Source organism: Taudactylus pleione, unplaced genomic scaffold, assembly GCF_031769625.1.
Source record: "Taudactylus pleione unplaced genomic scaffold, aTauple2 ptg000198l, whole genome shotgun sequence".
NCBI classification, from domain to species: Eukaryota; Metazoa; Chordata; class Amphibia; order Anura; family Myobatrachidae; genus Taudactylus; species Taudactylus pleione.
In genome coordinates, this window is record NW_028284600.1 from 10458619 (window position 1) to 10485286 (window position 26668).

Below are 26668 nucleotides of genomic sequence, written 5' to 3' on the forward strand. Positions count from 1 at the left end.
AATAAATGTTCTACTTAAATTAGGGGCATGTAAAATGCAATAAGTATATATTTGTGTCATTTTAAGCCACTGTTAAAAAATACACCTCTAACACCCACCAATCTCATTCATCCAGCACCCCCAGATAGCTGTCGCAAATCAATTAACCCATTTTTCTGCACTTTGCACATTTTCACCCCAAAAATGGCTTGTTATTTTTGGCCAAATTAAGCTAATTAAAAAATTATGTTTGTCTAAGTAGTCATTAAAGAGGGTGTCCCACTGGTTCCGAACCAAGTCCCAACATTATTACCTTAAAATAGGATTTTCTCCAACTTTTCACGTTCTCAGGAGGTGGTGAAATTTGCATTAAATGCTATGAAGAATTATCACGCGTTAATTTGATGGCTTTTTGAATAGGGAACATTTTTTTTCACCCGAAAATCACTTTTACGCACTTTAACAAGTATAAAATGGGTTATCAAGGCTAATTGAATTCCCCCCATGATCTTACTACAAGTTTTATACCTGTACAACTAATGCTGGACGGAGCAGATCTGAATTCTGGGTTACCGCCTATTATTACTTTAATATACAGAACCTCTGCATGGTGACCTGGAATATTGTTTCCATAAAGAAAATTAACTTTCCTAGCTGCAGATGCTAGACATTCAGACACTGAATCTTATCACACATACTAATAATACATCTTGTATTATAGTCAAACTGCATAGGTTATGCGAGGGACTGACCTGCGCTATTGTGCTCTTCACTGGGATATATCCAGACAGCATCTTTATCTCAATAACAGCCATGTTGGAATGTATCCGATTACCTATGTATCTACAGGAATAAAATGCACAGAGTCAGAGTTAGTTACATTTTACATTTAATCTACGAAATATTTTATTTTATACAGATATATATGCACTAAAAGCGCTCTAATATAGCAGCAAAAAATGTTTGTGGAAATGATAACTCATAGCAGGGCCGGACTGCCAATCTGGAACTAGGGCGGATGTCTAGATGGGCCTGGTCTGACTGCAAACCCCGGGCAAGCAGCTCCGCCTCTTGGTGCTTTGCTCGACTGGGACACTGAAAGACTTGTGGCACGCCCCCATGAGACTTGGCCATGCCTCCTTTTTGTCAAGACCACGTCCCTTTTGCGGGTGCATGCATTAGGGGGACTGCCAGGGCTGCTAGTCAGCCGCAGTCCATCCCTGTAGCATAGAGAGAACCAAAGTGTAGTATGTCTCATTCAAAATTTAATTATAAAGGGTGTGAAAAACTCTTGTATTCAAAAAGATGAGGCGTACCCCACTCACACTATATCATCAGGCTAAACATATATAAAGTTTTCTTTCAGATTTTCTATGGACTATGGACCTCATTCAGAGGCGGTCGTTAGTTGCAAGCGGTCGCTCTGAATCAGGGCGGCCGCTTGCATCCGGAATGACCACCTCCTTGTCGATCGCTAAGCTGTGGGTTAACACCCACAGCTCTAGCAACCGACATGGGTGATGGTCGCGATGGTCAAGACCATCGCGACCATCGGGGCTTACAACCAGACCCTAAGGTTGATGTCAGTGGGAAGCTTCCTGCTCGATCAGAGCAGGAAGCTTCCCACTGACATCAGCAATGATGTCAGTGGGGCCGCCCCCAAATGGCAAGCGTTCCAGCGGGAACACCTCCGTTTGGGCAGGCACACCCCCTGCCCGCCTCCCAAATGGGGCAAGCTGTCACTCACCATCGACAGCTCGCCCTGTCTGCTGCGAGACCCCTAGCGACGGAGCGTCCGTCGGTAGCCGGGTCTCGCGCATGTGCACGACGGAGCCGGCTCCGTCATGCGCATGCCCAGTGGGGCAACATCGAGTCGGTTGCGAGCGCTCAGCGCTTGCGACCATCTCTGAATGACCCCCTATATGTAAAGTAAACTGTAGGTCAGCATACATACCCCACTCACACTCTAATCAGCTATTTAAAGCACATAAGGGTTTCTATCAAACATAGGATCAATGAGCGTACCCCAAACTAACTCAAAGTATGTTGTAGCGATACACATAAAGGTTTCTTTTTTTATGAATGTTCTAGAAGCGTACCAACAACTCACGGTTTCTTTGCCAGAAATTTCTCATGGATGTCCCCTATACACCGTACTTTCCAACCAAAGTGCAGCAGTGCTTATATGCTCCAACATAAGTTTATTTGATAAAATGGCTCGTGAAAAATCCCAAAACAAAATCACTAATTAAAACAAACTGTCCATACACAGTCTTTGGACAATTAAATATGAAGAAAGAAAAATTTAAATGTGGCACAAATGGTATAAAAGCAGCATTTAAAAAATACATTAAAAAATTGATAAAAATAAAATCAAAGCCCATCAGATTTCATAAAGCTACTCACCCTCCAGGGACAGTATACATATTTGGAATAACAATGTTTATTGCCCACTGTTTGGAAAGCAGGTTTTATTGAGTCACTATTAAGATAGCAATGTCTTCTAGTTACTATTTTAATGACAGTGTATATTGGTTATTAGTTTAACAGTGTTCATTAATCTCTTTTAGGCTCGCAGAATGGTATTGGCTATTTCACAGATATTAGTGCATATTAATCATTAATAGAATATCAGAGTGTATTTAGTAAAATTACCCAGCTTAATAGAAATAATTAAAATTATGAACTATTAACCACATGCCTGGCATAGTTGCATCAGTCGTGACCATGCCAAACTAGGCTTTTCCTGACACGGGCATGTTATGCGACTGGTCAGAAATGCCAACTTGTACTGCTAGAAGAGAATAATCCTGCAGCTGTTGAACTCACACAGCTTCGTATGCCTCCATGAAGCACCGGCTCTACCCCCCCAGTCTCTGTCTCCTGCCCCCAGCTACAGGAGACTGTTATCTATCATTTCTCTATGCCAGGCAACAGAGAACATGCACACCCGCAACATCAGGAGCTCATGGTGCTGCAACCATGTCCATGGAAGATGACGTTTTATCTAGTTTGAGATCTGAACTTTATGGGAAGATGAGAGTCAAAACCGAACGCTCATCTTTAGATTTTTCTGAGATGCTATGGTGACACAAAAGAAGAAATGAGCCTTGATGTTACCGGTTTGTTACCTGTTAAGTTTCACAGATCCTAAACCTTGTAATAATACATAGAAAGGACAATTACTATTATCACTTATATAAAGACACCATGGATCAGCACCGCCAAAAGAACCTGTAGGGATAATATAGCTCCTTAAAGAATCAGTATAACATGTTTCATATGTATATTCATGGCATATCATGTTTACTGGAATTAATGATATATCTAATACAGAAGATAGATACATTATTTGTGAAATATATTACTTGAATGATTCTACAATACAACAATACAATAATTGTAAAAGTAGATTAACATCTCTTGCTGTGCTGTCATAGATGAGCGTTTTGATCAAACAGGTTTAAAAAGTGATGAATTTATGTTAGTCAATGACAGTTCTAAGGGTTAGGACTTCTATTGATGTATTGTCTACACCTTCTAGCCTTCCTCTGGTGACAGATTACGCATCAAAAATAGGGCAATGTGCCTTTGCTGTTTTTGTGTTTTATCTTTTATTTTAAGGAATCTGTTTCATTATTTTTGTATGTCAAGTTGTTAATACAATATTTAATTCAATAAGCATTTAGTCATAATAATCTCCATTTAATAACACTCTGTCTTTGTGTTCTTAAATAATGTGTCACATTGGTTTGTTTAGTGTTAAAATAATGCAGGGAAATGTTTGCTTTACAGTAATTCTGGATAGACCATTTGCTTCTAAATGTGAGCTGCATATGTTCAGATCAGGGGGGGGTCTTACCTAAAACTGCTTTTTTAATAGATAATTTTGCCAGAAATAATAAAGGTGGTTCTTGGATACATCATTGTGATGGAGGTACAATAACATCATTAAGATCTGCCAACTTCAAGGAATGGTAGGAGAGCATAAAATGTTACACCTCACCTTTTCTATCACTCACAGACCATCTTTTCAAAGGCGTGAGAACTGCATGCTAAGTATAAAGGTGTTTAACGGTAACTAATAGAATGCACTGTACAACAAATTAATACTTTTAATTTGTTTCCTTTCTAAAAATAGTCATACATTACTAATTTGAGGTCAAGAAAAACTAAAATGATTTCAGAATGTTTCCACTAGCTCTATATTTGAGCTACACTACTTGCACTATACTGTATGTACATTAGTAATATAGTCATAGTGAAAAGCTATTTTAAAATAATATGATATTTTCTTGATAGAAAATAAATAAAAGTTGTTTTAATTCAATCAATCACAAATAAGAACACAAAACAAAACAAACATACAGCATACAAAACAAACATACAAAAGTACTATCTAATATAGTGGCCTATTCATGGGGGTGCTTTCACTTTGCTTGTTGCTTGTACTCCTCTTCTGGGGCATCTCTTGTCACTGTCCAACAGTAGTGATTCACCTGCCCTGATATCTTTGTGCCATTGCAGAAATGTCTTGGTGGAATCGCTCACTATGCTTGTCACTCAGTGCACCACAGTTATCTTGTGTGGGTAATCCTGTGAATCGCATATATTTGAATAGGGGAGGGGACAAATAACTGATTCATTTAATTGGGTCATTAGGCCCCGCCCCCTCTGCGCAGAATGCAGATTGCTGGTAAGATTCTCTCCATTCTGCCCACTTCACTAGGAATACCCCTACATCATCATAAATGGGCTATATCTCGGAACTCAGAGCTAACAGAGTTTTAAATGTCATATTCATTCTTTGCATGCTGAAATCAATTATAAGTAACTATTTTCACATTGGAAACATTTTCATTGTTGTGCAGTGATATTAATGTTTATCAATTACTACTAGGACAGTAAAATGGATTAATCATCATAAGGTTGTCAATGCATATTGGCAAAATTTAGTATATCAGAGTTTATTAGTCACAATCAATTAGTGTAGCAGCATGTCACAATTAGTGTAGCAGTGTCTATTGGTCAGTATAAGTATTTCAATTGTGTTGGGTACAGGATGCCGGCAGTCATGATCCCAGTGGTCAGAATCCCAATGTCGGCATCCCGACAGGGTTAGCATATGAACACTTGTTGGTTGGTATCCTAACCCTCCCCCTTTTCCTACCCTAGCCCCTACCCTTCTTGTTTACTACCTTTCCTAACCTCCCCCACCCCTCATCCTAAACCTAACCCTCCCCCCTAGTACCTAACCCTAACAACTCTACCTAGGGCCTAACCCCTAAACCTAACCCCTCCCTCAACCCCACTACTTACCTTCGTGATCCCGGTGGTCGGGATTCTGGCTGGCATTTAGATTTTGGCAATGGTAATTTAAGCATCATAGCAATTTATATTGGTCCCTATTAAGATTGTTGTGTGCATTGTTCACTTATAGTATGGCAGTGTGCATTATTCACTAATAGAATAGTAGTAAATCTTTTTTTTAAGATTTATTTTTGCTTTATTTCCAATTTAACAATACAGAGAGATAATAACAATGAGAAATAAATATATGGACCAAAAACATGCAAAAGACATACTGTATCTCCGTGATTGCGAGAACAAGAATAAACATTGTAACATTTAAAATGCTAGATATAAAACATACTCATATATAGAAAAATGTCAGTATTGTTAAATAACTAGAAATGAAAAGGAAGGGGAGGAAGAGGGGAAGGGAGAACTTGCCCAGGATTGAATAGAAAAGAAAAAAATGAGTTTAGCATAAAGTGAATTGACAAAGCTCTATCCATTCACAAATATACCGTATGTATTAAGCAAGGTGAATGTAGGATGTGTGGGATTAAAACAAAATATCCACAATGTTCCTAGAAGCAGTGCTGGTAGTGCAGGACTGATTCAGTGCGAACCAATGACTCCATATTTGGATATATCTAATTGATTTATTATGAAGGTAAGTTGTTATCTACCAAATCTTGTTAATAACTGCTTGATTGGGGGGGGAGAGACAAGATGCTTCCTATGAGAATCTATAAGACTATGGGCTGCATTAAGGATTTAAGAAACTAATTTTTCTGAAAACGTATCCAAACGTGCTATAGGGAGTCCCAGAAGGAAGGATAAAGGTTCTCTGGTAATTGTAGAATTAGTCAACTTACTCATTAGGGCTACCACTGCTTCCAGAAAACTATGATCTTTGGGCATGTCCACCAGATGTGAATGAAGGTGTCTGTATTCCCACAACCCCTCCAACAAAGCGGAGATATAGACTGGAATATTTTATTCAATCTGGCAGGTACCATATACCAACAGAAATACATTTTATAAGCATTTTCCTTGATTAGAGTAGAAATAGATGATTTGGAAACCCTTTCCCAATTTATGGAGCTAGAGTCCTCTTCTGGGGGTGCCCCTAGATCACTCTCCTATTGTAACTCGTATATGGGAATGGGGGGTTCCATAGTATGCAATAGTAAAACATACAGGGACAAAATACCTCTCATGAGGAGATTATTCAGATATAGTCGTTCAAATGGGTTAGGTTGTACGGAACAGCATAGGAATGTGCTTCAGTGCTTCAGCTTCAGCTGAAGAAAGTGCTTCAGCTGAAGATAAGTAATAACTGGGAAATTTAACTTGTTCTGTAAGTCACCCAGATTCATACAGGTGCCATCTTTCACAACAGGATGCAGTTAAGATGCTGGCAGATGGGATGTCGGATGTCGGTATGCTGCCATCACAAAGGGATGAAGATACTGACATCAGCATCCCCAACGCTGGCAACCCAAAGGTAAGCATGTGGGTAAAGGTTAGCATTAGCCTGAGGATAGGGGGATTAGGATTAAGGACCTCCCAGGGTGGGCTAGTGTTAGGCACCAACCGGGGAGGGTTAGGGTTAGGCTGCGGGGAGAGGAGGTTAGGGTTAAGCACCCCTGGGAGGAGGTTAGGGTCAGGCACCACTCATGGATGGTTAGGTTTAGGGTTAAGTACCCCCGCGGGGGTTATGGTTAGGCACCCGCGGGGGGAGGTTAGGGTGAGAGGGGGAGAGTTAGTGAATATCCAGACAGAGGCTGGTAAATACCATATCGGGATGCTGCTGTTGGTCTTCTGACCACCGGCATCAAGTTGGCTAAGAAATCATACCAATTCCTTTCACAACATCTACCACAAACCGGATACCTCTATACCTCTAGTAAACCAAGGTGCAGAGAAAGTCGTAGAAAGACCAGGGGGAAACAATAGATTGTCCCAAAGAGGATCAAAGGGGAAGGAATGGAGAGAACTTTAAATTTATGTGTACATTGATCCCAATTAGTACAAGTGAAGTTGACTATGGGGTGAGATGAGACAATGGATGGTGTTTTGAGGAGATCCCTAGTATAGAGTGAAGGGAAACAAACATGAAAGCAGCAGTTTTTAACTCCACCCATCTCATAGAGGTAGTTGGGGCAAACCATGCCATACACTGACTTAGGTGCGCAGCCAAATAAATATATTTTAATATCTAAGAATCCTCGACCACCATTGCAAGTCTCTCTCCTTAAACTTAAAAAAAACTAGTTCTGGGGGATCTTTTTCTTCTAAACAAACTATACGAAACACTTGTGGAGTTGGGACAGAACACTGTTTGGTACATTGGTAGTGTCTGAAATAAATAGAGAAGCCTCGGTAAGAGATTCATTTTGATAAGATTGCCAGCTGAATAGGTCAGCCTTTATAGAAAAAGGATCCTAGCGTAGTTAGCATTATAAAGTGAACCATAAGTTGTGAGTGATAGATTCCTAAATATTTAATTTTGTCAGTCTTCCAGGCAAACCTGTAGTTAGATTTAAGGGCATCCAATTGGGAGCTAGGGGTATAAAAGGAGAGAGCCTCTGTTTTTGAATGGTTGATTTAATACCCAGATATAGTGCCATAATAAGTAAGGAGAGCAAACAAGCTGGAAAGCGAAACCTGGGGAGAGGACAGGGTGAGTAAAACATCATCAGCAAACAATGAGATTCTACAGTCCTTCGAACCAACCTGAATCAATTTAATAGTCAAAGATTGACGGATGCTGGCTGCTAATGTTTCTATAACCAATGCAAAGATCAGGGGTGATAAAGGACACCCCTGGCGTGTTCCATTAGTAATAGTGAAGGGGTGCAAAACAACTCTATTGACTGCTATTCTAGTAGAGGGGGAAGAATATAAAGCCATGATACCTTGGAGAAATAGTAGTATATCTTGATCATTATTAGGATCTCACTGTGTATTGGTCACTATTAGAATTTTCCTGCTTATTATTGACTATTAAGACAGCAGTGTATAACATTTAACAAACAAAAATACAGAAATAGGATAATAAGACTTACTTTGTATCAATAAGAATATCAAAACTTGTCACAGGACATCCTTTTCCTGAAACTGACTTTACACTTAGTGAAAAGGTGGCATCAATGTTGGGTGGAGGGATGTTGTATCTCAGGACTGTCTGTCAGTTGAGGACAATGAGGGTTATTTACAAACTAAAAAAATACATAAAGTATGTGAAGTGTAATCATTGTGCTGTTCTCTTAAAGGTTTACCTGCCTAACCTATCAGAATGTCCGCCCAGTTCCCACACTCTGAACAATCAGTATAGCCCCTTTCATTCCTATGGAAAGTGTCCCTAAATAACCTCTCATTTGTGAAGAGGCTCCTGTAGGAGCATTTTTTTGTTTTGCCAAGATTGGGGATGCTATAGGGACTGAAGAGGATGTGACCTCTTCATTTTGTGAGTACTAAATGGGTATACTAGGGTTGCGTCGGATGTGTATATTTAATAAAATATTAGAACAGATGGTGTACTACTGTTGTCTTTTGTTTAATATTTTTATTACAGGTACAGTACAGCTGCCAGTGGGTCCATGATGTCTTGGCATGTTGGCACTTGTGGTTCAACAAGTGCCATTTTGCCTGTGCAGGCTAGATGGGACTTGGGATGGGGGGATCCAATTTTTGAGTTGTCCCCACTTTCCTTGGGATTCCTGCTGCGAGCTGACCAATCAAGGGCTGGTTGCTGTTATGGCAGGGGTACCCCACTGTGCATCTCTCTGCTATAGCTTCAGCTGTCCAGGCTGTTCAGCCTAGTGCTAGTTTTTGTACATATAAAATAGGTAGACCCAATACCTTATTTCCCCTCTATTTTTCAATACCACCCTAGGCTTTGAGTACTGGGCCTGGTTATCATTTTGGAGGAAGGCTCCACACTTTTAAAATAAATATTGATAGTTTTTTAGCTTTTTTTTTTAACAATAAAGCTTACATTGTGCAGTGCTTCTCATTATCTTGCCTGCCAGAGACAGGTCTAGTATTTGAGTGAGTGTACCTTTGGATCTTGGTTGGTTTCTATAGTCGGTGCTTAGTAAATCCAGGTTTTCTATTTACTCTAGTTAAACTAAACATTGATGGTGAGCCGATGTTCTATTTTGTTCTAAAGTCTGTATTTTCAGTGGATTCACATCGGATTAGGCTTTAGTTAATCAGCAGATTGTAAACCTGCTGGGCATATACGGAAAATCCAAAACTGATGCTCAGTAAATATACCACAAGGATGGGGTAAATGCCAGAATCTATAACTTGTGTAATAAAGGAAGTTTTCAGAGTAACGAGTAATCCAGCAGAGAAAATAATTGGTGAGGAGTCATTAAAAACTTATACTCTTGGTCATTTGGGTGACAGAGTTTCCAAAATTGCAGTAAGAAGCAGTTAATCACACATATGCTTTATACCAATCCTATACCTGTGAGTAGAATGCATGCAAGGAATTGTCTAACCAGTATTTTGAGGCCACCATAATAAAGTCCCCACCAAGTAGAATATAATAATCTACGTAGGGCTATTATCTATTAATGTGATCAGAAAATTATGGTTTACTATGGAATTTAGGGGCCTAACTATTACAAATAATGAACCTGTGTCCTGCTATGGTGGCGTCCAAGATAATGAGCCTCCCAGCTGAATCCACAGGAGTGCAGTGAATTTCCACCTGTTAGTCTTTAAACGCTAATACAGCTACACCCCTGGTCATTGTATAGGAGGCAAATGCTAAAACCTTTTGCCAAAACATGTTTAGTTTAGCATGTTCAGCGACAGTGAGATGAGTTTCTTGTAAAAGCGAGATGTGAGCATTAGACTCATTGAGATATGTAAGAATTCTGTTTTCTCTTAATAGGTAAGGTAACTCCCCTAATATTCCACAAATAACCTTTAGTCATAAAATCAGGAAGGATTTTTTTATTTCAAAATGTTGATACGTATAAATAGGAATAGGGCATCAGAACATGGGTAAGGAAGGATTAATGGGGGTCGGGGCAAATTATACTCATAAAATAACAATGATTTCGATAGAAATAACAAGTCAATCCTGAATTTAGGTAACTGAACATAAAAAGACCTCATGGTGGCCAAATAAATTAAAGAGTGGTAATCAATTTATGATCAACATCAGTTCACATAAAAGTGCAAAAGTGCCTAAGTGCAAAATAGTATGGCTGTACACCCTAATGCTGCAGCGTCAGTTCACACTGCACAGCCGTACACCCTGATGCTGAAGCATCGGTTCACACTGCATGGACACTGATGAGTACAATACCAATTTTTGCACTTATGCAGAAAATTAACAGAATAGATGTGACACAATTTTGGCCAAATACTAATCCTGCACAGTCTAAGGTAAGTTGCCAGTCATCCTCAGAGTGTTCCATATTTTTATCCATGAAGAATTCCCGAGCATTATTTGGTAATATCTTTAATTCTATATTCTTTGAACTCTTTATTTATAAAGAGAGATGGGGAGGTGAAGGATTAATTCAATATTAAATGAAACTATTCTTCTTTTTTAGAGTAGAATGGTTAGATACTTCACAAAGAACAGCATACAGCGTAACTATTTGAGACTTGGGAGAACTTTATTAATGCCTTACTGGTGTCTCTACTGTTACAAATTCATAGTTGCTTTCATAGAAGCTCATGTATGAGACTAGATTGTTGCTAGATGATCCTCTAATTACTTTTTCTGATATGAGTACTGTATACTGTTTTCATTCCAGGACTCCATGGACTTCATTAGTTGTCTATATGACTGTGGTTTTAATTTGACCTGTTATGATTGCTGGGATGAAGTTATGATGTGGCAGCCGATCTCAATCCCGACAGCGGAATCCCGGCAAGGGATTTAACATAGGCATCAAAATACCAACGCCTATGTTAATCCCGATGCCGGAACACCGAACTGATAAGTCCGGTGTGCCCTTAGCGTTAATCGTGGAGGGGGTGGGGAGTTAGGTTTGGACCAGTTAAAAGGGTTAGCATTAGGTTTCTGGGGGGAATGTTAGGCTTAGGCACACCTAGGGGGGGAGGGTTAGGCACCACCGGGGGAGGATAGGGTTAGGCACCTCCCCAGGAGGGTTAGGTTTAGGCACCCCTGGGGGGGAGGTTAGGGTTTGGCACCACTAAGGGAGGGTTAGGGTTAGGGGGGGACAGGGGAGGGTATGAGTACTTACCTACCCCAGTCAGAATCACCTCCTATTGGGCATCCACTGTTGGGATTTGAACCCGCTGTTCAGTGCCGGCATTTCAATCCCATTCCATGATTGCTTATTTGATCAGGTGTCCATTCTATTTAACTTACTGTATGTTTGGCTTACTAAATCTTTGAAGTCTTTGCCATCAATTATGTGGAGATGAGTTGGAAAAAGCAGTGCAAATTTACATTGGGCCCATGCCAGTTTGGCACAGATGAGGGCCATGTCTCTTTGATCCCTCATCATTTCCACAGAATAGTCCAGAAACTTCTCCAGAATAGACCAGGAACATGAGGAGGCGGAGATCTAACCACTTAATTCTCCCAATGGCATGCCGGTGACCATAAGATACAATTTTAATGGAAATGTAGACATCATAAGATTTTAGAGTCCACGTTATCTCTCTAACCAGACCAAATCTTTGCAACCATTTAGTTTTGAAAATTGTAAGCTCTACCACCACTCCCAGCTCTAAAGGAAAAAAAGTAAAGTGAGGCCCTTGAATGATCCTGGAAGATCAATTAAATGCAAATTATTTTGACAAGATATTTTCTAGGTTGTTTAGTTTATTTCTCATCTTCTTGTGGGATTTGTGCATTTTAGTAACTAGCTCTTTGAGCTAAAAAAAATCTTGAATATTCTCTCCAATACGATGTTCATTGACATTGATGTTTGAATCAATTAGTCTTTAAGATCTTTGTTGGAGACCACAAAATTCTCAGCATGGGCTTGTATTAGGGGCTCCATGGTCTCCTTAATTACATTCAAAAGAGCAGAAAAAGCAACAGAAAGAGATTTTGGATCCTTAGTACCGCCACAGTGGATACCAGCAGGTGTAAGTGGAGGTGGACTTCAGAGAGGAGTGTGTCTCCTGGGATATCCACTGCAAGTGAAGATGGTTCTCTCTTATATTTATCAGATCTAGAAAGATAGAAAGCTAAAGTTTTGCTGGAGTATCGGAAGCTGAGTGGGAATACCTTTTATTGACACAAGTAATGGAGAAGACAATAGTAGGTAATAAAATCCGAAATAACAGAGGTATCAGAAGGTACAGGCACTAGAGGGTTAGGGACAGGCACTAGAGAGATGGTTAAGCTACAGGAGGTGAGGTTATGGTTAGATACTAGGGGGAGGGATTTGAGTAAGGGTTAATCATATTTACCACTGGACTCAGAAGCCACCACTGGAGCCGCCAACACAGCATACCAGGTAAGTCACCAATAGAGCACCAGGGACATTTTGTTGACAGTCTACTCATATCAACAATTCATCGGTGTTGATGAATGTCGACATGCTGCATTTCGAATTTACAAATTATGTCAATATTCTCATGTCAACATTCTAAATGTTGACAAAATATACTCCACTCCTTAGTGAGAACAGTCCAGTAACGCTTCAGCATTACAGAAGCGTCGTGAGGAGATGAACACAAAGCAAAATAGCAGTCGCTACCTCCTCAAGAATGCTGGCAAGTGGATAGGTCTGCTGGGAGAGCTGTAAGGAATGATAAGTGGAGATGAACAGAGAGCCAATATGCAGTGTCTCTGTGTTAACCTGTGGTACTCACAGAGCAGTCGGGAGGTCTGCAAGCTCCATTTTGGCGAGGAGAAATTCTGCGGCTGTGTAGACCAGAGCCTCAAACACTCAAACACAGCTGTGACAGCTACAGGGAACGTCCAAATACCTGGTTCACAGGGATGTGAGGTAAAGAAGTTGTTCCCATGGCAGAATCACCACTCTCAGGCTAGGTATTGGGGAGCTAGATGGAAGATTGGATCCAAACAGTGTGGAGCTCTGGCACCATGCATCTGTCCTGCTCCACATCCAATACAAACCCTTTGACTACTAAAAATATTTCCAATATATGCACTCTTCACCCCTTGAAATTTTATATAAAAAAATAAATTTTGTTTTCTTTAGGTTTTTTTAAAGTTTGCACTAGCCTAATGACATTTTGCTAATTTTACAATAAACCTTGTAAGTGAATGGCATACATGGCCCTTTAAACAGGATCAAATGCAGAAAAACATTGTTGAATGGTTTCAGATCTGCAAACTCACATTTTTCTATTCATAAATGACCCATAATAATTTAAACTAATGTAGATTTTATGAAAGTGAAAAAGAATTAGTGCAAGTTTTTTTTCTCACCTGTACAAAAACACAACCACTCCCTGTAGCTGTCACCATGTACTCTCCGGGGATGGAAGGCAGTGACGTGCTCTGGAGCAGGAGCCGGTTATTGTTATCCACATGGAACTGCTCAAGAAACCCTGATGTGGAAGCGACTGTCACAGTTGTATCCCCCTTATCACTATATGTGTACTCTGCATAGCTGGAGAGAGCCTGGAGGGCCAAAACTGTATCCTGGAAGAGGAAGGAGGTGGTGTGTAAATATGCACGAAGTGTATAGGAAGAAAATATTTAGACATATATGTACATTACACATACAAAAGTGATAAAGAAGATCAAATGCTGTATTAGAGGATTTAGGCCCTGTTTCAGTAGTGGTAGGAATTGCACAGCTGCACGCAAGCAGCTTTGCAATTCCATCCTTGAAACAGTGCAAATGCAGTATGACACCCCCTGCTGCATTTGTGAACTCAACACTGCGACCAAGGTCGCAGGCTGAGATAACCTTCGCAATCATCAATCTCAATGTTGGATGCCACCAAGCTGTCGGGCAACCGAGCAAGCCTCAGCTTACTCATCCTGGCCAGCTTGTTGGGAGGCCAGTAAACTGCACCCATTGACGCAGCCCCTGGCCTTGCCAATCCTGGAAATCAGGATGGATTCTGCCCCCTACGCAGAGGCAGAGAAGGGGATGTGTGCGATCACGTAGGACCTGTCCTGCACATTCGTAGGACCTGTCCTGCACATTCGCAGAACATCCTGCACACATGCAGATTGCTGATAATGGGGAATCTGCATTCAGCATATTAGTCCCTTAGAACAGAAGAATGTTGGCTAATGAAGAGTGGATAGAAAATTGTTTAACTTAACAAAGTCAGTTTTGGGAAGTTCAAGTATGTGTGTCCCTTTAATCAAATTGTTATTCTTATTTTAATTAAATTAATATTGTAGAATAACTTAATGATTTGTTTATCTTACTGAGATTATTTTTCTGAAGTGTATTACTTGGTAAGATAGGCAGGCATTCTATCATTATTTATGAAACATTGCCACCTTAAAGAACTCTGCTAATGTAGTCTCTGATTCTCCTCTTAATCTACATTGCAAAAACAGTTCAGAAAACCATTCTCGGATGGTCCCTTGTAGCTCCTTTGCCCACTCTCTCTAGTTACTGCTATTCACCACCTTACTCCACTTCTATTGTATATATCACCTGTGTGGATGAATATCCTCCATATGGATTCTGCTGCTTGCTCAACCAATTCACAATCTCTGAAGCTCTTCCTAGGTCCTTTGTGGGGCCTGAGATGTAAGCAAGTAGCATATAGGCCGTTATCTCCACCTCTGCAGATGGTGCTCGGTACCAGTACGGAACATCAGAGGAAACTTTAGAATCCCGTTTCCAGTGCAACTGTCCATCTGTAAATGAAAAATGTGGTAGTATCACAGGCATAAATGAGAGGGCACATACTACTTATATGGACACTCCCATAACATATCATTATGAGTAGAATATGAATAGAATTGTCTACATTATAAATAGGGGAGCCAAAGACAAACTGTTATATTGGCTACTTGCATCAGTTTTATGTACTTCAAAACAAACTAATAGTCATTTTGAAACTCATAAATAAATGACAAATAATAACTTCTATATCTGACTGAATGGTACATTTTAGGCAGAATATCTTGAGAAGCATCCTATACACTGATCACTGTGATGGTACTATAATATCTATACCGTACGCCCCATATATACCTGTAGCTAAGTCTATTCCTTACCGCCTCGCACAGCTTTTATCTCCAATTTATCCATTAACATTTTCCTGATCTCCGTCTCTCCGCACAAAGTGAAGGTGTAGGACAGCAGAGCCTGGGTGTATACGTTGGTCACATCCACAGCAGCCTTCTGCAGGCAGGACACAGCGTCCCTGACCAGGGGATCCTGCCAGGTAATGGAACCACAATTTTGTGTTACCATACAGTACAAGCTAAATGGTTTAGCCAAATAACATTGTAGTGTAATGCTACTATAGAAAGAATGAAAGCATTTTATATATATATTAGGGGTGTGCACCGGCCACTTTTCGTGTTTTGTGTTTTGGTTTTGGATCTGGATCTTTCTTCGTGTTTTGGATCTGGATTGGTTTTGCCAAAACCACCCTTCCGTGTTTTGGGTTCTGGGTTTTGTGTTTTGGATCTGTATTTTTTTTTAAAAAAGCATAAAAACAGCTAAAATCACAGAATTTGTAGGTTTTTCTGCTCCTATGCTATTATTAACCTCAATAACCTTAATTTCCACTCATTTCCAGTCTATTCTGAACACCTCACACCTCACAATAGTGTTTTTATGTCCAAAACGTTGCACCGAGGTAGCTGGATGACTATGCTAAGCGACACGAGTGGGCGGCACAAACACGTGACCCATCTAGGCGTGAAACTGCAGTGGCAGACAGGATGGCAGTTTGAAAAACTAGGCCCCAAACTGTACATAATGCAAAGAAAAAAAAGAGGTGCAAGATGGAATTGTCCTTGGGCCCTCCCACCCACCCTTATGTTGTATAAACAGGACATGCACACTTTAACAAACCAATCATTTCAGCGCCAGGGTCTGCCACACAACTGTGGCTGAAATGATTGGTTCGTTTGGGACCCCACAAAACAAGCTGGCAATTAATGTGTCCCTGCACAAACTGGCTCTATGGAGGCAAGATGTCATCCTCATCCTCCTCATCCACCGATTCCTCACCCTCTTCAGTGTGTACATCCTCATCCTCACAAAGTATTAACTCGTCCCCACTTGAATCCACCACCACAGGTCCCTCTGTACCTTCTGGAGGCTGGTCTCCCTGGAAGAGCTGATAATTCATTTTGATGAACATCATCTTCTCCACATTCTGTGGAAGCAACCTCCTACGCCTTTCGCTGACAAGGTTCCCGGCTGCACTAAACACTCTTTCGGAGTACACACTGGAGGGGGGGCAACTCCGGTAAAATAGAGCCAGTTTGTACAGGGGCCTCCAAATTGCCTCTTTTTCCTGCCAGTACAGGTATGGACTGTCTGCCATGCCTACTTGGATGCTGTCACCGATGTAATCCTCCACCATTCTGTCAATGGTGACAGTATCATATGCAGTGACAGTAGACATGTCAGAAATTGTTGCCAGGTCCTTCAGTCCGGACCAGATGTCCAAACTTGGTCCTGCCTGCCCTGCATCACCGCCAGCGGGTTGCTTAGGATACCTAAGTTTTTTCCTGGCAGCCCCAGTTGCAGGAGAAAATGAAGAAGGAGCCGTTGACGTGTCACGTTCCGCTTCAGCTGACAGTGTGTTCACCAGCAGGTCTTTGCACCTCTGCAGGCTTGTGTCAGCCGGAAAGAGAGACACCACATAGGCTTTAAACCTAGGATCGAGCACGGTGGCCAAAACGTAGTGGTCTGATTTCAACAGATTGACCACCCTGGAATCCTGGCAAAGCGAATGAAGGGCTTCATCCACAAGTCCCACATGCCGAGCGGAATCGCTCCGTCTTAGCTCCTCCTTCACTTTCTCCAGCTGCTTCTGCAAAAGCCTGATGAGGGGAATGACCTGACTCAAGCTGGCAGTGTCTGAACTGACTTCACGTGTGGCAAGTTCGAAGGGCTGGAGAACCTTGCACAACACGGAAATCATTCTCCACTGCGCTTGAGTCAGGTGCATACCCCCTCCTTTGCCTATGTCATAGGTGGATGTATAGGCTTGTATGGCCTTTTGCTGCTCCTCCATCCTCTGAAGCATATAGAGGGTTGAGTTCCACCGCGTCACAACCTCTTGCTTCAGGTGATGGCGGGGCAGGTTCAAGAGTGTTTGCTGGCGCTCCAGTCTTCGGCACGCAGTCGCTGAATGGCGAAAGTGGCCAGAAATTTTTCGGGCCACCCAAAGCGTCTCCTGCACGCCCCTGTCGCTTTTCAGAAAATTCTGCACCACCAAGTTTATTGTGTGAGCAAAACATGGGACGTGCTGGAATTTGCCCAGATGTAATGCCCGCACAATATTGGTGGCGTTGTCAGATATCACAAATCCCCAGGAGAGTCTAAGTGGGGTAAGCCACTGGGCGATGATTTCCCTCAGTTTCTCTAAGAGGTTGTCGGCGGTGTGCCTCTTACTGAAACCGGTGATACACAGTGTAGCCTGCCTTGTAACGAGCTGGCATTTCTGAGATGCTGCTACTGGTGACGCTGCTGCTGTTGCTGCGTAAGGTGATACATCTACCCAGTGGGCTGTCACAGTCATATAGTCCTTAGTCTGCCCTGTTCCACTTGTCCACATGTCCGTGGTTAAGTGGACATTGTGTACAACGGCATTTTTCAGGACACTGAGGACACTTTTTCTGACGTTTCTGTACAGTCTCGGTATCGCCTGCCTAGTGAAGTGGAATCTAGACGGGATTTGGAACCGGGGACACACTACCTCCATCAATTGTCTAAATCCCACTGCACTAATGGCGGATACCGGACGCACGTCTAACACCAACATAGCAGTCAAGGCCTCAGTTATACGTTTTGCTTCAGGATGACTGCTGTCGTACTTCATCCTCCTCGCTAAGGACTGTTGGAGGGTCAATTGTTTAGTAAAAGTAGTGGTGTTCCTACTTCCTCTCTGGGATGATGAACGACTCCCAGCAGCAGCAACAGCAGCAGCGGCAGCAGTAGGCGTAGCAATGCAGGATCCTCCGGAGGAATCCCGGATAGGAGAGTCAGTCATGCCAGTGACATGGCCTGCAGGACTACTTCCGATCCTAACTAAGGAGGAAATTGACGAGGAGGGAGTTGACGGTGTGGTTTGCAGGCGCTTGGATACAACAGGACAACGGGATTTAGGTGTCCCTGGACTGCTTACGGTCTTAGCCAAAGTTTCTGAACTTGACAGTAACTTTTTATGAACGCGCTGCAGGTGCCGTATAAGGGAGGATGTTCCTAGGTGGTTGACGTCCCTACCCCTACTTATTTCACCTTTACATATGGTACATATGGCAAGACAGTTGTTGTCCGGATTTGGATAGAAATATTGCCAGACCAAAGAGGTGGAATGTTTGGTCTTCTGCCCAGGCATGACCGTGATGGGCTTTTTCATCCCACGGACAACAACTGTCTCCCCCGGAGCCTGATTTAAACAAACCACATCACCATCAGAATCCTCCTCGCCAACTTCCTCCTCAGCGCCAGCTACACCAGTATCCTCATCCTGTTGTACTTCAACAGTGACATCTTCAATTTGCATATCAGCAAGTGGACTGTGGGTGCTCCTTTCAGCACTTGCAGGGGGCGTGCAAATGGTGGAAAGAGCCACCTCTTCCCGTCCAGTGCTGGGAAGGTCAGGCATCGCAACCACCACCACACTTGGACTCTCCTTGGGGATTTGTGATATCTTCTTAGAAAGCACAGTTCTTCGCTGTGCTTTTGCCAGCTTAACTCTTTTGATTTTTTTAGTGGGAGGAGGGCTTCCATCGTCATGTGAAGCTGAACCACTAGTCATGAACATACTAGGGATCGACCTTAGCCGTTCCTTGCCACTCCGTGTCGTAAATGGCATATTGGCAAGTTTACGTTTCTCTTCAGCTGATTTAAATGTCTTTTTCAAGGTCATTTTCCTGAACTTTGCCATTTGGGATTGTATGTGCCCTCTACTATGACATTGGGCATCGGCCTTGGCAGACGACGTTGATGGCATGTTATCGTCTATGTCATGACTAGTGGCAGCAGCTTCAGCACTAGGAGGAAGTGGTTCTTGATCTTTCTCTATTTTATTTTTATCGGAGAAAGTTTGGTCCTCCATTTATGTTATATCGATTTGATATATACGTGCGGCTAAACACAGAAAATAATTTTTTTTTGGGTTTGGACTGGAGTGTACTTTGTGGGTTACAGCACCCTTTAACGGTCAAGCCAGCCGGCCCTTTACTTATGACACAGGCGCACGCTTGGCACTACTTTGTTGATGCACGTGCGGCTACTGCGCACACAATTCACAAACACAGAAAATAATTTTTTTTTTGGTTTGGACTGGAGTGTACTTTCGGGGGTTACAGCACCTTTAACGGTCAAGCCAGCCGGCCCTTTACTTATGACACAGGCGCACGCTTGGCACTACTTTGTTGATGCACGTGCGGCTACTGCGCACACAATTCACAAACACAGAAAATAATTTTTTTTTTGGTTTGGACTGGAGTGTACTTTCGGGGGTTACAGCACCCTTAACGGTCAAGCCAGCCGGCACTTTACTTATGACACAGGCGCACTCTTGGCACTACTTTGTTGATGCACGTGCGGCTACTGCGCACACAATTCACAAACACAGAAAATAATTTTTTTTTGGTTTGGACTGGAGTGTACTTTCGGGGGTTACAGCACCCTTTAACGGTCAAGCCAGCCGGCCCTTTACTTATGACACAGGCGCACGCTTGGCACTACTTTGTTGATGCACGTGCGGCTACTGCGCACACAATTCACAAACACAGAAAATAATTTTTTTTTTGGTTTGGACTGGAGTGTACTTTCGGGGGTTACAGCACCCTTAACGGTCAAGCCAGCCGGCCCTTTACTTATGACACAGGCGCACGCTTGGCACTACTTTGTTGATGCACGTGCGGCTACTGCGCACACAATTCACAAACACAGAAAATAATTTTTTTTTTGGTTTGGACTGGAGTGTACTTTGGGGGTTACAGCACCCTTTAACGGTCAAGCCAGCCGGCCCTTTACTTATGACACAGGCGCACGCTTGGCACTACTTTGTTGATGCACGTGCGGCTACTGCGCACACAATTCACAAACACAGAAAATAATTTTTTTTTTGGTTTGGACTGGAGTGTACTTTCGGGGGTTACAGCACCCTTAACGGTCAAGCCAGCCGGCCCTTTACTTATGACACAGGCGCACGCTTGGCACTACTTTGTTGATGCACGTGAGGCTACTGCGCACACAATTCACAAACACAGAAAATAATTTTTTTTTTGGTTTGGACTGGAGTGTACTTTCGGGGGTTACAGTACCCTTAACGGTCAAGCCAGCCGGCCCTTTACTTATGACACAGGCGCACGCTTGGCACTACTTTGTTGATGCACGTGCGGCTACTGCGCACACAATTCACAAACACAGAAAATAATTTTTTTTTTGGTTTGGACTGGAGTGTACTTTGGGGGTTACAGCACCCTTTAACGGTCAAGCCAGCCGGCCCTTTACTTATGACACAGGCGCACGCTTGGCACTACTTTGTTGATGCACGTGCGGCTACTGCGCACACAATTCACAAACACAGAAAATAATTTTTTTTTTGGTTTGGACTGGAGTGTACTTTCGGGGGTTACAGCACCCTTAACGGTCAAGCCAGCCGGCCCTTTACTTATGACACAGGCGCACGCTTGGCACTACTTTGTTGATGCACGTGCGGCTACTGCGCACACAATTCACAAACACAGAAAATAATTTTGTTTTTGGTTTGGACTGGAGTGTACTTTCGGGGGTTACAGCACCCTTAACGGTCAAGCCAGCCGGCCCTTTACTTATGACACAGGCGCACGCTTGGCACTACTTTGTTGATGCACGTGCGGCTACTGCGCACACAATTCACAAACACAGAAAATAATTTTTTTTTTGGTTTGGACTGGAGTGTACTTTCGGGGGTTACAGCACCCTTAACGGTCAAGCCAGCCGGCCCTTTACTTATGACACAGGCGCACGCTTGGCACTACTTTGTTGATGCACGTGCGGCTACTGCGCACACAATTCACAAACACAGAAAATATATTATTTTTTTAGCACTTGGGGGGAGCACCCCTGATGGACAGAGCACCCCCTGGACAACACTACAGCACTCCTTTAGGACTGGGACACTGCACAGGACTTTGGAGTGGACACAGCCCCTATGGAGAACTGACTGCACAACACAGTCCAGCCAGCCCCTATGGACTTTGAAGTAGTGGACACAGCCCCTATTAACAACAGCAGCACAGCACAACACAGCCAGCCCCTATGGACTTTGAAGTAGTGGACAACAGCAGCACTACACTACACTACACTACACAGCCCTAACTCCCACCCTCCCTCTTCACTGTCCACAGCCGAGTGAGAAAATGGCGCCGACGTGTGTACCTTATATAGGATCCAAAACCCGCGAGACTCGGAAGGCGGGAAGATGACGTTTTGCCTCGATTTCAGATCCGAGTCAGGCGGGAAAAGTCGAGCCTGACTCGGATCGGACTCGGATCGGGGGGGCTCGGGGGGGTTCGGATTTCAGAAATCCGAACCCGCTCACCCCTAATATATATATATATAATATTGCATTCAGTGGGTTAAAACAGAAGCAAAAGTATAGCTCTAGTGACATAAACACAGCCACAAGAAGGCCGCAAATATGTCACTTCCTTCATGCCGTAATCAGTCCTGAACAAGCTGGGTCATTATGAAATGCATTGACAGGGTTTTTTGTTTCAAGTTGCTAAACAAACTGCACACAGATAGTACCCAGGCCAGAACCGAATGTACAGTATGCAACTCTCTGTGCCATTGTCAATTTTGTCAACAAAGAGACAAACTTAAGCTGGCCACACTTACATCCAACCAGCCAACTTGTTGATTGGTTGGAATGAAAATCTGGTAAGGAATGAAAGCAAATGACAACCAGCAATTTTCTCCCAAACGCCAGAAAATGAACAAACTTGTCTGACGACCATTTTCATCTGTTTTCTGGCATTTAGGAGCAAATTGCTGATCATCATTTACTCCCATACCTTACCAGATTTTCATTCCAACCAATCAACAAGTTGGCTGGTTGGATGTAAGTTGGTCTAGTGTGTGGCCAGCTTAAGAGTTGGATACAATCCGATCATAGGTGTAAATCACAACTGCACAATTGTGACCTCATGTTGAATGCATATACATCAGGGGTGGGGAACCTTTTTTCCGCCGAGGGCCATTTTGATATATATAACATTATTTGCGAGCCCGGTGCAGGTCACGCCTCCTACATGTGACATCGCAAATGGGCGGAGCCACAATTGCCAGTGATAAACAGCAATGCATGGAGCATCCTCAGGATGCTCCGGGGAGCTGTAAGGGCAGTCATTTGACCATCTGAAGCGTCCTAAGGATGCTCCAGGAGGCACTGCTGCATATATTCTGGCTGCAGGTGCCATTCTAGGAGCCCTGCGAAGCAGATGAGGCTAGCAAAGAAAATCTCTGAGGGCCAGACTAAATAATTCCTCTTGCCTTCTACGGCCCCCGGGCCTGAGGTTCTCCGTCCCCGATCTACATGCTGCTGAAAATATAGTGTAAATATGCAGTCACATCAAGATGCACTCTTAATAAAGAGAAGATTACAGTAGTGACACATCTTTACCGATTTAAAGACAATGGGCCTGATTCAGAGCCGTTCGCTATTTGCGGTCGTTCGTTCAAAAACAAGGGGTGGCTATTCAAATGATCCGTTCGCAAATTGCAGTCTGTTCACACCTCTAAGTCTGAACGAGCGAGCAAAACATACGCTCGTTTATTTGTTAAAAACGCCCCCTGGCCGCTCGCACCATACGTCATGTCCGCTATTTATTAGATTAATCGAGTACATCGACCAGCGTATGAACTGCTCGCTATTCTTGTGGTTGGTTTTTGCTACCACAATTTTGCGAACAGTTCTGGCTTAAAAAAAACCCAGTGACGTGGTCAATGACGCTGCTGTTTTAAATATGCACACCCATAAAACGCCCGTTTTGACCTTTAAGCACGCCTGCGTTCTGATTTCCACTCCCCGTTTTCAAGCACCTTCCCCTGTTACCACCCACATACGCCTCATCCTGTCACTCAAATTATCAGGCATTCGCTATTTTGCGAGCACATGAATTTCGGCCGCACTGACTGGTTCGCGCATGCGTATAACGATCCGTACGCATGCGCAGATGTGCGAACATCGCTCGGAACGAGCGTACTGCCGCTAGCGAGTGGCTCTGAATGAGGGCCAATGATTTAAGTAAGTAAAAATCAGCCTGTCCCTTTCTAAAGTAAGTAAATAGTATCACTGCTATAGAATGACAGATTACTGCAATGTAACGATTTTCAAAGGACTCCATGACTGTTGTCCCCATGCTTTAACAGTAAAAGTGCATACACACACAACGATTTTTTGAACAATTATCGTTAACGATATCGTTTATCGTTCAATCGTTGAAAAAATCAATCACTTTCTGAGTGAAAACGATGAACGATTATCGTTCATGCGCGTTCACGTTTGTAGTTTGTAGTTCAGTCAGACTGACCAACTCAACGATTTTCATTAAGTTATTATGCAAAAATCGTTTGTAGTTCAATAAAATCGTTCATTACATGTAATAAGTTAACTATTTTAGTAAACGATTTTCGTTAATTTTTCCCTTGAAAAAATAAACGAAAATTGTTTACTAAAATCGTTCATTTACTAAATCGTTGTGTGTGTATGTCACTTAATTATTCAAGCCAATAGCACTGGTATTGTTTACTTATTATTTTGATTATTGTTGTTATAAAAAATGTTTTTGGAAGGGGCATTGTATTTTGCATATGTCCTTAATTGTTCATCATTGTGTATTTTTACACCAGGCCTTTGGAAGTCCAAACAGATATTCCTCCTAAGAGGCTTACCTGGACTTGTGTCCTATTCGTTCTTAGCTATATTACACAGTCACTTACTTTATGTGTGCCTACTGTAAGCAGTGTGTAAACTATTTTCAGGAAACAGCCACATAGGGGAATATTAATTAATATTTGCAGGATATCCCAAAACACCCATATTTGAGGGGTACCTGCAAATATTAAGTATCTCGCAGATGTACCATGGAGGGACCACAGCAGATAACTCCAATATCTGTCACAGTCCCTCAATTTCTGACCGCAAATGCAGCCCCCTTACGTGTCTATGAGGACTGCTATGCACTCAGCTCCGGAATGTGATGCATTCTGAAGCTTGATCCTGATAGCTGATGCCATCAGCAGATCACGTTAGCCTATAGCAGCCTATAAGCTACTGTAAGATGGATTTTTTTGGAGAGGGATCCTCCAGATCAATCTTCGCTTCAACTCACTGACGTATGCTCCAGCCAAGGGTAGCACATGCACAGTAAGCCCACAGATGCCAAACCAGGAAGCAGAATGATAGCATAATCTATCACTGTTCTTCCAGTTCCTTGCAGAACCCATCTAACGGTAAGAGATTATTGGTTAATATTGATTTTCACGGTGTGAATTTATGCAAAGAATATTAATCACATCCACTTCAAAATTGAGATAAATATGCCCCATAGAGATAAATGTAATTCTCTCCAGGGATGTCTGGCTGGGCACATTACCAAATTACCATTAATTTTCCTGCACACCTCTTTGGGATGCACAGAAAAATGTGCATAGTGCCCTTAAGGACCATTCCAGAAGCTCTCTGCTGCACAACGTAGAGAATTGAATTGCCCACTTAATCTTTTTTATTACTACTATTGTACAATGTAATCGCATGTTTTTTGTTTATATGTTTAATAGAGACCTTAACCACTTACCGTTAGAGATACACCGGCCTCCAGTAGAGCTATTGTAACATAAGCTGAGAGTGATGTTTCATCGTCTACTCCTCCCTGTAATGTAGAGATAATGAACTAAATATCTAAAACATCTCCATGTATTGTCATGTTAAGAAAGAATTGCATCCAAAAATAATTTGCTCTTAACTACTATGTTTTTGTTAATGAATATTGCACATGTGGAGGCTATCATATATCCTGAAATGTGCTATACAGGGTTTTTTGTCTCAAGGAAGGGTCACAGATATTCCTTTACACTGAGAAGTTCCTGATCATTATAAATCATATATTTGGCATTCATTGACCAACCATGATCATTCATTCTCTCCAACCCATGTTACTCAATTAGTTTTTTCCTTATTGCATCCAAGGGTACTTTTCACAGGGTATTTTAAGTATTACAGGAGCTGCAGTACTATTTGTGGCCAATAGATGGTACAGAAATGTAATTAATTTTTTTTTCAAAAGTTATTACTTTTCATATGTGGTTGGTATTTAAAATATGCTTTTCCTGTGTATATGTATATAGTGTATACAGTTAGAGCAAAATTGGTTTACACTAATGTCATGGAAGAACCCCACTCATGGTATGCTGAGAAATGGTGAGGGGACCCATGCCTCCCTAGTGGGTATAGCAGTACCCCAAAGTTCATTTTCTCACAACCCTTTCAAGTGGCACAAGATATATATAGTCATGACGGGGGATGGCTACAGTAACACACCCCCAAATGCAGTGGTCCAATATTTTTCTTGTTGCTCTTTGCACTGGTAACATGGCACTTCAATATGGGAATTTCTGCTTAACTATTTAAGTAGACCAAAAGTGATAGAGTTGCTGTGTTATTTTCTTGTTTTATGTCTTAACATTTACACTTTTCTACACTATTTTCAAGTATTAAATCACTAAAAGCCTGATTGTGAGTCAGCAGTATTTCTGTTGACAGAACCTTTACCATACAGCGCATGCGCAGAATCCCAATGAACACATTTTAGGCTCAATTCAATTCAACCTGAATTGAATAGCACCGGGATGGAGCTCCCAGAGTTATTCAATTCAGCACGCTGTTACTGTATGTCAGAAAATGCTTGTTCTTGCGCATTAAACATGGTGTTTAGTCGCAAGAACCAGCATTCTCCCACTTAAGTGCCTGGCGTAAAGCTTTTTCCGCTGCTTAAAATGGCATCGTGCCAAAAGTTTTTTGTCGTATTTCTGCTTGCACCCCAGGAGGGGTGCGAGGAGAGATCCTTCAGTCGGGCTTAACAGCGCACTGAATTGAATAGCTCCGGCAGCTCCTTTCCATTTGCATTGAATTGAATTGAGCCCTTTGTGTTGTAAATACGTGTGTACAGGTGTGGTGGTATGGCAAAGCTATGTACAGACCTACAGCTGCCTTAATGCTACAGACAGCCCAGTTGCGTAACTAGTTGGACGGT

At 42.3% G+C, this 26668-nt stretch overlaps 1 protein-coding gene across 1 annotated transcript in view; it reads right to left on the bottom strand.

Annotated features, from left to right (window-relative positions):
• The window catches only part of LOC148518857 (alpha-2-macroglobulin-like protein 1), a 241494-nt gene that overhangs the window by 20035 nt on the left and 194791 nt on the right, over positions 1–26668 (bottom strand). Inside the window, exons 27-32 of the mRNA XM_088476941.1 lie at positions 25214–25288; positions 15446–15608; positions 14877–15082; positions 13682–13897; positions 8340–8458; positions 732–822 (exon numbers count right to left, since the gene is read on the bottom strand). Of these exons, the coding sequence (XP_088333067.1) occupies positions 732–822; positions 8340–8458; positions 13682–13897; positions 14877–15082; positions 15446–15608; positions 25214–25288 (870 nt within the window). The remainder of the gene's footprint in view (positions 1–731; positions 823–8339; positions 8459–13681; positions 13898–14876; positions 15083–15445; positions 15609–25213; positions 25289–26668) is intronic.